The 17,887-nt window shown below is 38.4% G+C and overlaps 1 protein-coding gene across 1 annotated transcript in view; it reads left to right on the top strand.

Annotated features, from left to right (window-relative positions):
* SIM1 (SIM bHLH transcription factor 1) overlaps positions 1-17,887 on the top strand; it is a 75,181-nt gene that overhangs the window by 38,494 nt on the left and 18,800 nt on the right. The window contains exon 10 of the mRNA XM_025383463.1: positions 5,521-5,689. Within this exon, the coding sequence (XP_025239248.1) occupies positions 5,521-5,689 (169 nt within the window). The remainder of the gene's footprint in view (positions 1-5,520; positions 5,690-17,887) is intronic.

The following is a 17,887-nucleotide window of genomic DNA, read 5'->3' as shown; positions in this document are numbered from 1 at the left end:
TTGCCTCATAAGTGGTCACGGTGTATTGCTTAAGGGAAGGCTGAGGAAGCCCAAAGATACAAAAATGGCCCCATTTTCTCTATTGGAATTTGAGTTATTTCAAATATGTACATGACTATTATAAAGTTTAAAGTAGACTCAGATGGTTAATTCTGCAAATTGAATGATTTCTGACTGCCTGTAATGGAATAAGAGGATTACTTTGGTCTGTGCAAATATGGGTGAGACTGACAAGCTGCAAGTCCTAGTGATTGCAAATTTCCCATTTCAGATTGCTTTCAGAGCTGAGGCACCTGAAGATGTCTGGAGCTCTCTAGAAATCATTGAAGGGAGAAAAAAGTGTAAATTTTCCTCAGTAGCCTTTTGAAGGATATGTCAAATGCATGTGCCACAGTTCCTTTCCATATGCCAATCACGTCTGAGAGAACAGCATATACTGCCCTTGAGAAAGTTACCTCATGGAGCCCCAAACAGGGTCTGTGTGGCACTTTTCAAGAAAACTTTAGAAGGAGAGCAGTGCTGTCCTTCATTTAGAAAATTGGATAAGTCAAATTTCTTACCACACTGATTTAAGAGTCTAAGTTCTGTGCAGCTGAGTATTTTACTTTGTTCCACTCCATGAGGAAGCATTAAATATATGATTCTACTGAGCATGCATGTAACTTTGAGGACATATGCGATACCAGAAAGTGCCTCACAAAATGAAAGGAAGAGGGTAGGGCCAGACAATTTGTGTCTGGGTTAGGAGGAAGAAAATGGAGCTCATAATGTGATTTCCATCAGCATTTAGCCCTTTAAGCTATACAAGTGAAACGCTCAATTTAATAGAATTCTAAAAGTAAAACAAATGCTTTGTTCTTAGTGAATCTGCCATTCAGAGCTGCTCTTGGCAGCACATCAACCGTACTTGAAATAGCTTTAAGTGGGTATTTTTTATTGTGCTTTCCATCCTAGCACATCTTTTGAGCTGTTGGAGTTTTGAACAGAGAGGCAGGAAGGCCAAATTCCTCTCAGAGTGACTGTGTTGCCATAAGGTCCCCATTTGCTGACTTAGCAATAAAGAATTTATCTTAAAAAGTATTCTGGCCATACTGCAATAGATTTTAGAGGCCAAAAAGTAACAGAGTAAATTAAAATGGTCTAGGATTGTATTAGTCTGTTTTCACACTGCGATAAAGACATGCCCAAGACTGGGGAAAAAAAAAAGAGGTTTAATTGGACTTACAGTCCCACATGCCTGGGGAGGCCTCAGAATCATGGCGGGAGGTAAGAGGAACTTCTTGCATGGCAGTGGCAAGAGAAAATGAGGAAAAAGCAAAAGCAGAAACCCCTGATCAACCCATCAGATCTTGTGAGACTTATTCACTATCACAAGAATAGCATGGGAAAGACTGGCCCCCATGATTCACTTACTTCCCCCTGGGTCCCTGATATGCAATTCAAGTTGAGATTTGGGTGGGGACACAGCTAAACCATATCAGGGATAGAAAGGAATGAAATACAGCAAAAGGTTTTTATAATGAAATTTATTGTAATCATTACCAAAGTGAAACTATTGTTCTGGGGATAGCAGGTGCCAAAACTTGTCACAGTTTGGAAGGTAAGATATAATGCTATTTATTGAGCATTTACTATGTTCTAGGCACTGTGCTATGAGTTTTTCGTAGAATATTTCATCTAAACTTCACCAAATCCAAGGCTAGTCATGGTGGCTCACCCCTGTAATCCCAGTACTTTGGGAGGCCAAGGCAAGTAGGATCACTTGAGCCTGGGAGTATGAGACCAACCTGGGCAACACAGAGAGATCTCGTGTTTATCAAAAATAAAAAAATAAAAAAATCAGTTGAGCATGGTGGTGCATGCCTATAGTCCCAGCTACTTGGGAGGCTGAGATGGGAGGATCACTTGAGCCAGGGAGGTTGAGGCTGCAGTGAGCCAAGATTGCACCACTGCACTTCAACTTGGGTGAGAGAGCAAGACCCTGTCTCAAACAAAACAAAACAGAACAAAATAAAAAAATTCACCAAATCCGTATGAGTTACAAGAAAGAAATTGAGGCCTATACATAGAGGCAGAGGTTAGCTTAAACCACTGATCAACCTGCCATCATGGTCTTCCGTTACATTTTGGTGGATTATTTTTGTATTTTTGATGTGTACCAAAGCATTAATATTTGTATTAATTTATCAAGAGTATTTGTATAACTCTTCTTATTTTTTTAGAGTTTTCATGTGAATATGTGAAATTTTAAACTATGTCTTGGTTTTAAATGTTATTTAAACCTATTTAATTTGAAGTATTTCTGTTATTAGAAGCCATGCAAAAATTTTGGTAAGACTTTTTCAACAGTGAGATGCATACCCTGGGCGGGGGCGGGATCTGAAAGTGTGCAAGAGAAAAATAAATCCTTGCTTATTCCCTGCTTATAGCCATAAAACCCCTGGGCTGAGATGCAGCACTAGGAATGGGTTTACCAAGTTATTTGGCCAAACTTTCATGGGTGCACAATTCTTATTGTCTGTCTAGATCCTGTCCAGCAGAAACTAAATGTCTACTGGACTATTGTCCAATGAACGGAAGTGCATTTGACACAGGAAATGCCCAAGGGTGGAGGCTCTACCTCCTGTTAGAGTCCAGTTAACTTGGCTCACTGATGTCTAATGGCAGGTAGGTCAGAGGACTCATAGCCCATCTGAGTTTTTTATCGTGCAGAAAGGATATTGGGTTGCAAGTTATTAGTAGTCACTGGGGAAAACAATCTTTCTTAGTTTCATCCTTGTTATCGTCTTCCTCTTTCTTCTATGTGAAATACTGTGCAAATGGTCATTGGAATATAATAAAATATCTCTTAACTCTTGTCCTCTAGGGACTTAGAATCCACTGAGAAAGACAAGACATAATCACTTGAAAAGTAAGGCTAGAGGTGGAAAAGGATAGTTCTTGCTTCCTTCCCCACAATACTCAGGAACTGGCCCTGGTACCTTCTTCATGAGGGGTAGGAACTTAGTTCTTGTGTTCATTGATGTCTCCCTGTCCCCAGAACAGGGCCCCATACAGAAAAGACACTCAGTAAATATGGATTGAATAAATAGCTTTAACAGTCAGGAAGGGCTTCATAGAGGCAAGTGGGAGTTAAGAAGAGTTTTATAGGTTAAGAAGAACCAAGAGAGTTTAAAGTCAATTCAGGGACAACTGTTTGAATGAAGTAAGGGGTAGATGAAGGAAAATTTTGAAATATTTTCAAAAAAGCAAATGGGAGCAGCATTTTGAAAGTTATTCCATTTCTGACAGAGTGCTCAGAGTCTATATGGTCCTTAAAAGGAGTTGATTAGAGCTGAAAAGCAGACCAGTGATGGGATAGGACTTCCCAGGCCTGAAAGACAAATTGCAGGTTCACTTTCTAAATTTTTACTGTTTATGTAGAAGAACATTTTTTTTTTTTTTAAAGAAAGCTTGCATTGAGTGGATAGATTATTTGATAGGAAGCCATTGTAATTTGCTGATATACATCACTTCCCTGTGTTTTGTGGCAGTGATATTGTTGGAGCTGTTTTAGCTGGTTTATATTCTTACTCACTTAAGAGTCTCCTTGTCTGAATTATATTTTATCCATTTTAAATTGACAAGTAAAAAATGTATATCTGTGATGTACAACATGATGTTTTGATGTATGTATACATTGTGGAAAATCTAAATCAAACTAACATGTGCATTACCTCACATACTCATCATTATGTCTGTGTGTGTGTGTGTGTGTGTGTTTGTGTGGTGAAAATATTTTAAATCTACTCTATTAGCAATTTTCAAGTACTGAATTATACTTTTGCTTTTGCCTGATCTTGCTATAGAAGAACCAATAGGGACAAAGAAAAGAAGATAACTGAATATTTGCTGATCACTGGATATTTGCTGATAACTGAATGTGCTGGTCACTTTTACATATATGATTTTATTAATTTATTGGGTTTTAGGCTGGATGCAGTGGCCTACGCCTGTGATCTCAGCACTTTGGGAGGCCAAGGTGGGTGGATCACCTGAGGTCAGAAGTTCGAGACCAGTCTGGCCAACATGGCAAAACCCTGTCTCTACTAAAAATACAAAAATTAGGCAGGCATTGTGGTGGCTGCCTGTAATCCCAGCTACTTGGGGGGCTGAGACAAGAAAATCGCTTGAACTCAAGAGGTGGAATCCGCAGTGAACTGAGATTGCGCCACTGCACTCCAGCCTGGGTGACAGAGTGAGACTCTGTCTTTAAAAAAAAAAAAAAAATTATCAGGCTTTATATGCTTCTCAATCCGAAGACAATTAAAAATGCATGTAAAAAATTTTAAAAGGCAAACCCATTAGAGAATCAGAGAAAGTGAAAAATAAGAAAAATAAGAGAAGCCAGTGGAGTGTGTTGCACAAAATGCATGGCATGAGGACTTTGTACACTTGCTAGAAGTGATTACAAATCAGACTCAGGGCTTGGGGACTTTTGACTTTTAGTGCAAAGAGGGAAACTTGATGAGCTATATGATTCACAGTTTCATGAGATCAAAATAAATCAATTACCCGGGGCAGCCCAGTGAGTTCCGGAACCTGAGAGAAAATTCTCCCATGAGTCTTCATAAAGAAGACTCTCTAAAACATTTTATTTTGGCTGCCAGTGGAAAGGGTTAATGTCCTCTTATGAAAACTGAGGAGTCCAATGAGATTCACTGCTGTCTAGAAGCCAGCAGAGGTTGTATCTATGGGCAGGCCAAGGCTGTCATCTTCGGCCCCTAGATATCTCAAGTATACCTTTGTAATGAGCTTCCTAAGATAAGCTTCATACCACAGTCTGCAGTTATTATGTATGTTTATTTGTTTACTGTTTCTTCTCCCCAGTGTATTATAATCCACACAAGGGCAGGGTTTATAGGTATCTTATTTATTCTTACATCCTTATGTAGCACAAAGTCTGGTGTATATTGGGAACTCAATAAATATTTATTGAATAAAGGAAGGAATGGAAAAAACGGTGGTAAAATGTACCTAAAGTAACTGAATTAACCTGTTGAGAGGAATTTTTAACTATTTATAATCCTGCTTAAACTAGTTAGCTAACTTTAAGAATGCTTTGAATGTTTACCAGAATGATTGATCTTAGAACAGCTGACAGTAGACATTCTCCTTATATTGGTGGTAGACATGCTACCAATAATCTGGTAGCATCAGATGACCACCCCACATAAGAAACCTGTAGAGTAGGTTGTTTAATTCATATCTCATCAAAGAGCTCACAGAAGTTCAGAAAATATGAATTATGTGCTTATTTTCCACTTAACTAATACAAATAATGAGAAATACATTATTATCAGCACACTAGTTAAATATTAGACCTTGCTAGAATAATCCAGGTGCTTGTGGAAGTGAGTTATAGGGCTAACTTTTGCTTGCCTTCTTTTCAAATATAGATTACTATCATTCCTGATGAGAGTATGCATGAATCCATTTCCTATGGTGGCTGATTAAGGGCTTTGTCCTTCCACCCTGCAGAGACACAGAATACAAAGGGCTGCAGCTCTCCCTGGATCAGATCTCAGTCTCCAAACCAGCCTTCTCCTTTACCAGCAGCTCCACCCCCACCATGACTGACAACAGAAAGGGGGCCAAATCCCGGCTCTCCAGCTCAAAGTCAAAATCCAGGACTTCCCCATACCCTCAGGTAAGTGCATTGCTGTTTTGCAACTTTCTTTTGGTGACATGGTTTGAACTTGAGGTTGAGAAAGTATTAAAACTGTTTGGAATGAATTATCTAGTTTTAATAACTAAAACTTCTGTAAATCTGCAAGGTTCTCTAAACTATCTGCCTCCTTTTAAAATAACTGCTAGTAAAAATTTGAAAATTTGAAAATTTGTGGTTTACTGCATTAATATAAAGGTCACGAGAGTCTGGTTGTTGTCAGAACTATAACTTCTTTGTGATTTTGAGGAGATTGATCCTGAATTTCCCTCCCACCCAGTGAGTGAAATGATGTAGCCAGCAAAATAAAATACAGGAAACAAGAGCTTGATGTAGAAAAATGAATCTTGGGACGGGAACTAAAGAAGAAGAAAATTAAAAGGGGAAGGCAAAGGAACAAGGATGCATGTTCCCATGCAATTTGAACACAGACTGGCTATTTACTAGAAGGAATAAAATAAAGAGGGTCTTCCAGATGGCCGGAATGGTAGGAAAAGCAAATTCTTCTTATCTTTGCAAGGTAGAGAGAAGATGAGACCCCGAGAGGTATTCCAGAAACATTGCAAGGTACAAATAGGATTCCTGGTTCTTGGAAGAAAAAAAAATTATTTTTCTGTTCAGTCACAGACATAGAAACTAGACTATGTCAAGGTGTGTACACAGCTCTCCTGGCCTGAAGGAAGTAGGACAGGACTGAGAATTACCCATTCCCAATATCCTGTGGCCACCTCACCTCCATCCTTCTCTTTTAATAGCATCATGTCAAACCTCCTGCAGTTCACTAGAGTAGCTCGGGAAATGCTTCCTGGGCTAGTATAAAACCAAACTGGAGGCTGGGCATGGTGGCTTATGCCTGTAATCCCAGCACTTTGGGAGGTTGAGGGAGGGGATCACTTGAGGTCAGAAGTTCAAGACCAGCCTAGCCAACATGGTGAAACCCCGACTCTGCTAAAAATACAAAACTTAGCAAGGTGTAGTGGCATGTGTCTGTAGTCCCAGCTACTCAGGAGGCTGAGATTGGAGAATGGCTTGAACCTGGGTGACAAAGGTTGCAGTGAGCCGAGATCGCTCCATTGCACTCCAGGATGGGTGATGGTGAGACTCCAGCTCGAAAAAACAAAAATAAAACCAAACTGGTTTCTGAGTCACTTATTCATCAAGTTGACCTCTGTCATTTATTTTAAAATATGTTTTGTAAGTAAAAATGACAATCCAGTAGGTATAGAAACTATTGTTTTCTTATTTGTCAGAGTTATGTTATTCTGTTGATATCTATAAGTGTATACTATTTGAGAAAATGTTGTTCACTGAACCAGTGGTCACTAAGAGGCTGCTATTTGCTAGATTATTTTAGTGGCTTGGTGTATGAAGATGAGCACAACATGGTCTCTGCCTCTAAGAGATTTACGTCACATGGTTTGAAGTCTTCCACAGAAGATCACGTTTCTTTACTCTGGCAAAAGAAAAGAGAGTAGATGTGTGATGCCCAGATGTTTTTCAGTGTACAACTTCCATTATAAGTACTGAGCACTTAATTCATAAAATATTACATTTTAGTCAAAGTCACTGCAGAGAAGAAGCTTTTTTTTCTTTTTTCTTTTTTGTAAGATGGAGTCTTGCTCCATTGCCCAGATTGGAGTACAGTGGTACGATCTTAGCTCACTGTAACCTCCGCCTACTGGGTTCAAGCGATTCTTCTGCCTCAGCTTCCCAAGTAGCTGGGATTACAGGCACCCGCTACCACGCCAGGCTAATTTTTGTATTTTTAGTAGAGACGGGGTTTCACCATGCTGGCCAGGCTGGTCTCGAACTCCCGATCTCAGGCAATCTACTCACCTAGGCCTCCCAAAGTGCTGGGATTACAGAGGTGAGCCACCATACTCGGCCAGGAGCTGCTTCTTTTTATGGAACATCTAATGAGAAACTTTTCTTATTGCTCTCTTGTACCTTGGGAAGAGAGTTTTATGGTTTCTTTTTACTGCTTGGAAAGATGGATTATGGCTTTGGGTAGTTCTCTCCTTTAATATGTAGATGTGTTGGACACATAGATGAAAGAAGAATTTAAATTAGGAGGTACTAAGTAGAAGGAGTTTGTCCATTGTTATATAGAAATTAAGCCACAAAAATAAAATCTCCCTATTGGACCCCCAAATCCTCACTGTCTAGTCTATGTTTTCTTTCATGCTCAGTTCTTAACAGCTAACATTTCTATTAGTTCACTCTAACAGGATACTAAATGTTTTAACTACCATTAGTTTACCCTTTCCATGGGGTAAGGGTAGGCGGAAAGGAGTTAACTGGAAAGTTATACACGTTCTATGATTTAAAGAAAAGGAACACAGATGAGTAGAAAGTAGAAAATTTTCTTATTTATTTATTTATTTATTTTTGGAGACAGGGTCTCAGTCTTTTGCCCAGGCTGGAGTGCAGTGGCAAGATCCTAGCTCACTGCAGCCGCGAACTCCTAAACTCAAGCAATACTTCCCTGTAGTACCAGCTTTCTAAGTAGCTGGTACTACAGGCACACAACAATGTGGCCCATGAATTTTAAAATTTTTAAATACTTTTTGTAGACATGGGAGTCTCACTTGGTTGCCCAGGCTGGTCTTGAACTCCTGGCTTCAAGCCATCCTCCTGCCTCAGCCTCCCATAGTGCCCATTTTTCATTTTTTCTATCCAAAATTGTTCTTTCTTCTAGAAATGTTCTATGAAATGCACATGCACACACGTATGTCCACATAGGATTTATCTTAAAGTTTGTGTATTTGTTATTGTGGTTAATACTTACATAAACTAGTCCTTAGAATTTCAACCATATGTCTCACTTGAAATTGCACAGTCATAAATTAAGTTTACTTAACATTTATGTGCCTAGTTAAGGTTATTCTTTAATTGTGTTTAGATAATCATGGTACTAAATCAATCATTGACTGAGTTCCTCCTGTGTGAGTTGTTGATAACCTAGAGATCAGAATTGGAACATGCTATCCTTGCTAGTATAGACAGACAAGAAAGCAGGCATTTACAGTGAATTCTCATAGGCTGAGAGTTTCCTCTGGGGCACACTGGAAAATTATGGTGTCCAGGGCAAACTCATCACCATTTCTGTTGGAAGAGGCAACTTAGAAGTCCTCCACCTTGGATTTTAAATTCTCAGAATTTTTAAAAATTAGCTTCTCAAAAATCTTATCTGGTCCAAATTGTTTGTATATTGTTAAGGAATAATTCACTTTTAATTTTCATGCATCATTGCTATTACATGTCTTTGACTTAGCAGATGCTAGCTGCATTAAAAAGATACTTCTCTGGTCATCATGATAGTTGGGAGTTAGGGGTTGGATTAAAAAGTGCTAGACTACAAAGAAGTGGTAAAAGAAATATCCTTAAGTTTTGCAGTACAGATGAAGTCATAAATTATATACTAGAATAAGTATTGTCTAGGAGATGGTATATACAAAGGACATTGCAGGTGGTATGAACAATATGGACTCTAGCCTGGCTGAGGAAGGTATTGTGGGAGACCTGGAGTCAAGGGTAGAACTCAGGCATATGGGCATAAGGGAAAGGAGAGGGGACTTCAGGAAGCCTAGGATTATGAGGAAATGCAGGAATAAATTGTTAATGTGATTGGGTCTGAGGGTGGAGTGGAGGAGGGTTGGTGTCTTTTAATGAGAACAAAGAAGAAGTGATATATTTAGAAATATAGAGTGGTACCAACTATATGCTAGGCCAAAGAGTTTAGAGTTTGTTTTTTGGAGAACTAGTAAAGGTTTTGAACAGTAAATGAGAGGATTAATGTGATTGAAGCAAGGAAAACTATTTAGGGGACTAATTTTAATAGTCTGACGTGAGTCTATGAAGATCTAAACTAAAGTTCTCTCCTGAAATAAAAGGGACTGTAGAGGAAGAATGGATAAAATGTTTTATCCTTTGTTGCTTGTACCTTTTCTTGTCATAAATATATTCTGATCATTCATTATGGATTTAGTTGGAAATTATACTTTTAAAGCTTACTTTTAGTAGTTATTGACACACATATTAGATTCTCCTTTTTGTATTGATAGCTGCAAAATAAATTCCTTTTTTGTGACTGAATGATAAAACTTTCAATTGTATTTAATTTTAAATATTTCTGTCCATTTTTTCAAAAATAAGGTGACAGTCTTTTTTGTTATTTACTTATTTACATATTTTTGGCATGCAAATTCACATTAAAATTTTCAAGAGGCAGTTTCCTGAGCAAAAGCAAAATTGGACTCATAGGGTAATGTCTTGTGCCTCTTTAGCTACTTATATAAATGGTGATTTAATGATTCTATCACTATTATTCATTAGGCTTTTTGCTCTGACTAGTATGTATCAGGCATATCTAGATTTCTAACAGATACCTAACAAATGGCAGTAATACTGCGTTTTGGAATTATGTAGGCACCCTTATACAAATATTCAAGACATGCACAAATTGTAATTTGCTACCACTGTAAGAATTAAAGAAAGAGGAGAGAAACATGCAGGGTAGCTTGCCAGTCAACAAGGACAGGTTTATTTTAGAAAATGAACCTGAGAGGGACTTCTGGCTGAGTTAGGTCAGAGCCACACTCTCTTACAGACTAAGAGTTTTTAAGGGTTCAGGGTGGGAGAGTTTATTAGAGGCTGGGACTGCTTCTGTGTCTCTTTGTTGTGCTTATCTGGGAAGGAGGGTTGTATGTCTGTTCCCATACATCTTCATGCAGCTGCAGGCATCCTCCGGAGTCGGCTTTTAGCTTCCTTATGTTAGTGAACCTGAAGGAAAAGGAATGTGCTTATTAAGGCCCACCGTTTTACTGGGGCCCATTGTATGAGGGTAAAGTTTGGCAGTTACCCAAGAGACTTCCCCACCACCTCCCTCTGTGCCCGAGCTGTCTTATCTTATTTTACTGTCTGCTCTTTCTGTCTGCTTGTAGTTAGAAGAGAAGTGATTTCCTTGAAATGCATGAGGCTAGAAAGGGAGCTGGAACTTAAAGTGGTGGTGTTTGTCCAAGATGATGGTGCTACTGCTCTGTCAACCACGACTCAGTTTGTCTCCATTAATAGATGAAACTTTAGGTCCCTTTCTGGTATGAGATACCCTTAGGAATGATGTTAGACTTGATTATATTATGACCACTTAATGAATGACTCAGTTATCTTTGTACCTCAAGGTATTACTGGGGACAGGAGAGGTCAAAATAAAATTGTTTTGAATGGTTTTGGAAAAATTATAAGAAATATTACAGTTAATTTCCAAAGATTCTGCCCATAGCTACTGTGCTGCTGTATGGTGGCAATCTTACCATTATGACAGTTGTATTTTATTGTTATGACATTTGTTATGCTTATGAAAATAGCAATGTATTTTTCAGAGTTCTGTTGAATTAGAAATACTGAGTTTATATAATTTATTTCAAAGACTTTATCTGCTAGACATTGCTACAATATTTTCTGTCTATTTTAATAAAACTAGTTATAGCTACATTAACACCAGTTGGAGGTTATCTTGCCATGGTTTAGTCATGTCAATCATGAATAAATTGCCTCCTCATTCCAGAGTTTCCTTTTAAACTTCTCACTGGCATGTTTATAGTTACATTTATTACAGACAGTGCGTGCCATCCTGTTTTATTGTATCATCCTGCCCTCCTCTTGCCTTTTCCCTAGTCAGTAATAACCAATACACTATATAATTCAGTAATAACAGGGCATACAGAAGACTGTATGCTTCTGAAATCTGAAAGTATTTAATCACTTGCTACTGATACATTGTAACACTTGCAGATTTTATTCTACATCTGTTACCTTAAATAATCCCACAGAAATCTCTTAATTTTCATTGCCAGCAATCTGGCTTCCTTTTGGTGAAGGTAGAAACTCTTCCTTTGCAAAGGTTTTCTCTGATCTCAAAAATATATTAGTGACTACTATGCTGAGAGACTGACTTTTTAAGTCACAGATATCAGAAGGGTCAATAATTTCTTAAGCATAGTTATCCCTTTATACATAGCACTTTGATTACTATTGGTATAGATATTCCTTCATTTCATGTTTTATATGTAACACCCAAACATGTAATCCTGGACTACTAAAAACAAAAATTTTTAATGTGTATTGCCAGAAAAATTCAGGTTATTTTCATAGAAAGTCTTATATTAGATAGGTGCATTTGTATTTCCTGTCCATGGATAAATTTGAGATTAGTCTTCTTCTCCTGTTGAAATTTTAGGAGATTATTAGAGTAGACCTTTATAATCTTTTTAGATGGTTTTCATAAATGAATCTCAGATTCACATTTTAGAAAACATTTTACTCAGTGGGGTGAAGCCTCTGTAGTTTGGTTTTTACTAACTCTTGCATTTAGTTAAGTACTATGATGTGCAGTAAAGTAATACAGATGAACTCTTAAGAGACTAGGGTCTAGTTGGGCAGGCAAAGCTAACCTGTTAGAGAGGAATTACAAGATGTCATTGATCATAGGGCCTCAAGGCCACAATTTCTGCCCTTTTATTCTCTTGGCATATGACTGAGGCAAGGGGCAGACAGTGGTGTCCAGGGACTGTTGGCTTCTGCCCATCCATCCCTTTTCCCAAACAGGGTTTCTCCATGATTGCTTTATGAAATCACATTCTGTTCATACTATTCTCCATTAATTAACTTCCTTATACCCCCAAATTTATTTGTCATTATCCTGTTTTTCTAAACTGGGTCTCAGGAGGAACCAGCGTGCTTTTTTTCAAATAGGTTATAGTGAAGTCTGCTATAAAGGACACACAATCTTGCCGAGTGAATATGCATGGTAAAGGAGCACAGAGAAAGGGAACATTTTAGGAGACAGTGCAGAAGGGTGAAGAGATGGAAGGGAACTAACAGTAGAGATAGGCAAAAGTGGTTGTTTCCAATGCAGTTTATTTAATAGAGAACTTCTTTGGCCTTCACCTTGCTTTGGAGCACAACAGTATAAAATAGATATTTATGGTAGATAAAGTAGGTACATGGAATCAGATATAGGATTGTATACCTTTTTTCTTAGTTTACTTAAGTGGGTATATATGTTAGGTATAATATTTTATTGATGTTTACTATCATAACATCATAATACACAGTGACACATGGCATTTAGAATGCATTCCTGATACTGAGAATTTAAAGATGACACATCTCATAAAAATTAAGTAAATGGATGGCTAGATTTAGTCACATTAGTTTTCTAAGTAAGGCGGCAGGAGTTATTGAATAAGAAAAGACCAATAAGAAGAAAAAATGAGAAAAAGTGGCATAAATGAGGAAGGTGAAATTAGACCTAGCAACAATGACATGGTAAAAGGAAGAAATTTTGGGGCAGTAAAGGTAAGGTTCATGAGGACAGACGATGTTGCCCTTAGTAACCAGATTGCCTTGGCCACCTAGAAGTCCTTAGCAGATATTGAGTGAGTGCATGAGTGAATGGATGGATGATTCCCACTGAGGTGATGGGGTAGATGGAGAAAGAAGCAGGAGAGTGATGAGACATGTTAAGTCCTGAGGATATCATCCTCACCCCAGAAAGCAGATTCAATGGGCAAATTAAAATGTAAACATTGTTTAAACACATGTAATATGTAATGAGATAAAGGAATGTGGTGGTGTCAGTGTGGTATATGTGGTGGTGGTGGTATGTGTTGGGAGTTGACCTGCCCTTCCAGCAATGATCTGGAGGCAGGAGTTGGAAGCAGATAGTGAGAGAACCAATAGCCCCTAGGCTTAGAGAGCTCACATGTTAAGGGGAGTTATCAGCAGGATTGGGCTTATCCCTGTTTACAAGATTTGCAGAGGGGCTGCAAGATGACAGTTAATAAACTCCTGGTGTACTTGGGTGCCCCTTCAAGGACCAGACTCATGCTCACTCTGAATACCCTGCTGTGATTTTCTTTCTTTCTTTCTTTCTTTCTTTCTTTCTTTCTTTCTTTCTTTCTTTCTTTCTTTCTTTCTTTCTTTCTTTCTTTCTTTCTTTCTTTCTTTCTTTCTCTCTCTCTCTCTCTTTCTTTCTTTCTTTCTTTCTTTCTCTTTCTTTCTTTCTCTCTCTCTTTCTTCTTTCTTTCTTTCTCTCTTTCTTTCTTTCTCTCTTTCTTTCTTCTTTCTTTCTTTTTCTTTCTTTCTCTCTCTCTCTTTCTCTCTCGCTTTCTCCTTCCCTCCCTCCCTCCCTCCCTCCCTCCCTCCCTCCCTCCCTTCCTTCCTTCCTTCCTTCCTTCCTTCCTTCCTTCCTTCCTTCCTTCCTTCCTTTCTGACAGAGTCTCGCTCTGTCGCCCAGGCTGGAGTGCAGTGGCACTGTCTCGGCTCACTGTAACCTCCACCTCCAGGGTTCCGGCGATTCTCCTGCCTCAGCCTCTCTAGTAGCTGGGATTACAGGCACCCACCACTAGGGCCGGCTAATTTTTGTGTTTTTAGTAGAGACGGGTTTCCCCATGTTAGCCAGGCTGGTCTTGAACTCCTGACCTCAGGTGACTACCCACCTTGGCCTCTCAAAGTGCTGGAATAACAGGCGCAAGCCACCATACCCAGCCCAAGCTGTGATTTTCTATGCTTTCGCCCATTTGATCTTCTTCCCCTCATTGCCCGTGTCCTGGGAGGTCCCTCAGCCTGGATGATTGTAACAGCATCTTAATTTTCTCCCTATTTTGGAAAATTTTCCTCCCCAGTCTGCCATGTCTCCCAGACCATGATCAGAGACCACTGCCCTAGCTGTTCCTCAAGGTCATTTATAATTGGGCCCTAAATAACCTTCCTCACATTCTCTCTTGTTGGTCCCCTACCTGAACTTTGTGATCTAGGCAGACCGGTCTACTCACTGTTTGATGAATGCCTTGTCTTTTTCTGCCCCCATGCTTGTGCCTATGCATTTATTTCTGCATGCATTGCCCCTATTTTTCAAAATTCTGCTTAAGGTCCAGATTGAGAACCACCTCTTTCATAAAATATTGCTGAGTTATATTTCTCCTTTGGACCCCTATTTAGAATAATCTGCCTTCTACTGCCTTCTAGACATGTCATATCTCCTCTCTTGGACTATAATCTCTTTGAAAGTAATGACACGTCTTTTTCATATCCACCTCCCTCCCCCTCCATTCCCCAGCATCCACATATTTACTCACTAAATGGTAATAGAATTAATGAATAAATAAATAAATTTTAAAAGTATGGGGACACTTTGTTAATTGTCTGTGGAGATATTAAAAACCCCAAGAGGAAGGGAACATACTGCTACTAAGAAATTTATAACCTCTGTAAAGAGACAAAACAACCTAGGGATGGTCTGCAAATGCCACATCCTGTAATAAAAATCAAACACCTAAGTGCTGAGGAGGAATTAGATGTGGTGGAATCTAAGGGTTCTTTTGAGAGTAAAACTTTGAACAAGCACTCTCTGTCTCATACTCCAGGGACAGAGAACCATCCATTTCCAGTCCTGAGCTGGGCTTTCTAGTCTTCTTGTCCTCACTGTCATCTCCAGTACAAAATGGAAATATGTGACAGCTGATATTCACTTTGTGTGTGTGTTTTGATAACAAAATACTTGCATTGGCAGTTGAGTGACTGTGTAGGAAATGCCATTTGACCCTATATTCCATCTCAGTACCTGTGTTTATGGGCTCAGCCCTAGTTCCAGGGCTCAGTTCTCATGATAACTAGTCTCTTTCTAGATTACATTCTTACTATTATTCTACTAGTTTATGTACACTTTTTGTTCTACATCTTTAATAGTGTTGTGCTTATGAAACATAGATTTTCTCCACAATAAAGGGAAAGTATCTCAAACTATTTTCTGTTTGTTTGGCTTGGTTTTTGATCTTACGGACACAAAAGGCCTTGTGAGGGTCATGTTCCTTCATAATGTTTCTCAACTCTTGTCCCCTCCTCACTGTCTTTGCCTGGTTCCAGGCTCTCTGGAACAGGACATCACATTTAGAGAACCTAATCTGCCTCTTTATTATTCTTTTGGTCTCTGATCATTCCTGCTGGGGTAAGATTCCTGAAATATGATTTTCATTATGCCTTACCTTGTCTGCTTAAATACCTACAGAGTCACCTCATTGGTTATAGTATGACATCCAATCTTGACAGTCTGGCCCATTGCCTGCCTCACTCTACCCACTTCAGTCCACCTGCCAACCCCCGCCCCCTTGTCAGCACTCCACTCTAGCTAGAGTCTGTTAACTCTGTGTGAGGATAACTTGCTTCTCAAATCCTATCCACCCATCAAAGCACAGCTGCAGCTCCACCTCTCATCCCCACAGATTCCTGGATATAAGTCATAATTTATGTTCAACATGTCACTATTCCATAGTGTAGCATGGTTTGGATCTGGGGAACGGTTAGTTTCCAAAAAGAAATCAGGCAGTGGGTGGAGCAACTGTGCTAAACCAAATCGGAAGCCTCTGCTTCTGGCTTAATGGAAGTGAAACTGCAATTTGTGATTCTGCTTCCCAGCTGAAAAGAAGAGAAGAGCAGAATGGATGAATCTACTATCAAAATGTATCTAGGGAAATTTATTTTAACAAAATCTATGGAATAAAGTATTATTAAAACTAAACAGTAAATTTAAAGAGAGCAATGCCTCATTTGACAGTTTATGGTGGCATTTGACCCTTCTAGAGTTAATGAAGTTGAATTTGAGTATCTTTAGCTAAGAAATGTAGATTCCTTTAATTCTTCCTTCTTTCACAGATTTTTAGGAAACCGCCTTAGTGTATTACAGGGCATTGAATTGCTTTGTTTTTCTGTAAGGTCAAGGTTCTGATGCAGAATATACATTTCTCTCAAGCTCATGCAGAACGTTTTCCAGATAGTCATATGTTAGTCCACAAATCAAGTCTTAATAAATTCAAGAAGGTTGGCCTTATATCAAGTATAATATACACTGACTACAGTGGTATGAAACTAAAATAAGTAACAGGAGGAAAATTGAAAAAATTGCAATTTCATGGAAATTAACAAACTCCTGAACAACCAGTGGGTCAGAGAATAAATAAAAAAGGAAATAAAAAATATCTTGAGATGAATGAAAATGGGAACACAACATATAAAAATGTCTGGGTTGCAGCAAAAGCAGTTTTAATAGGAAAGTGTATAAACACTTACATTAAGAAAAAAACAAAGATCTCATATAACCCAACTTTACACCTAAAGGAACTATAAGGTAAAGAACAAACTAGACCCAAGTTTAGCAGAAGGAAGGAATTAATAAAGATTGGAGCAGGAATAAATGAAATAGAGAATGGAAAACAATAGAAAAAATCAACAGAAGTGAAAGTTGGTTTTTTGAGAAGATCAACATAATTGACAAATCTTTAGCTAGACTAACCAAAAAAAATGACAGGGGACACAAATAAAAAAATTATAAATGGAAGAGGAAATATAATTGATACTACAGAAATATCAAGGATTATAAGAGACCCCTATGAACAATTAAATGCTAACAAATTGGATAACTTACTCTTCTGGATACATTTCCAGAACGTACAGCCTACCAAAACTGAATCATTAAGGCATAGAAAATCTGAACACATTAATAATGTGTAAGGAAATTAAATCAATCATCAAATCCCTCCTAACAAAGAAAAGTCTAATATCAGATGACTTCACTGGTGAATTCTACCAAACACTTAAAGAATTAATGCCAATCTTTCTCAAATTCTTCCAAAAAATTGAAGAAGAAGGAACATTTCCAAACTCATTTTACAAAGCCAACAATGCCCTGATACTGAAGCCAAAAAGGACACCACAAGAAAAGAAAATAACATGTCAGTATCCCTGGTGAACACAGACACCCAAATTCTCAACAAATTACTAGCAAACAAAATTGAACAACATGTTGAAAGGATCATACACCATGATCAAGTGGGATTTATCCCTGGGATGCAAGGTTGGTTCCATCCACAAATCAATACATGTTATATACCACATTAACTGAATGAAAGATAAAAATCATGTGATCATCTCAATAGATGCAGAAAAAGCATTTGATAAAATTCAACATCCTTTCATGATAAAAATTCTCAACAAATTAGTATAGAATAAATATAACACAACATAATAAAGATTACATAGGGCAGGCCCACAGCTAACATTATACTCAATGGTGAAAAGCTGAAAGCTTTCCCTCTGAGACCAGAAACAAGAAAAGAGAGAAAT

This window comes from Theropithecus gelada, chromosome 4, assembly GCF_003255815.1.
Source record: "Theropithecus gelada isolate Dixy chromosome 4, Tgel_1.0, whole genome shotgun sequence".
Taxonomy (NCBI): domain Eukaryota; kingdom Metazoa; phylum Chordata; class Mammalia; order Primates; family Cercopithecidae; genus Theropithecus; species Theropithecus gelada.
This window is presented reverse-complemented; position numbering and strand designations above follow the sequence as displayed.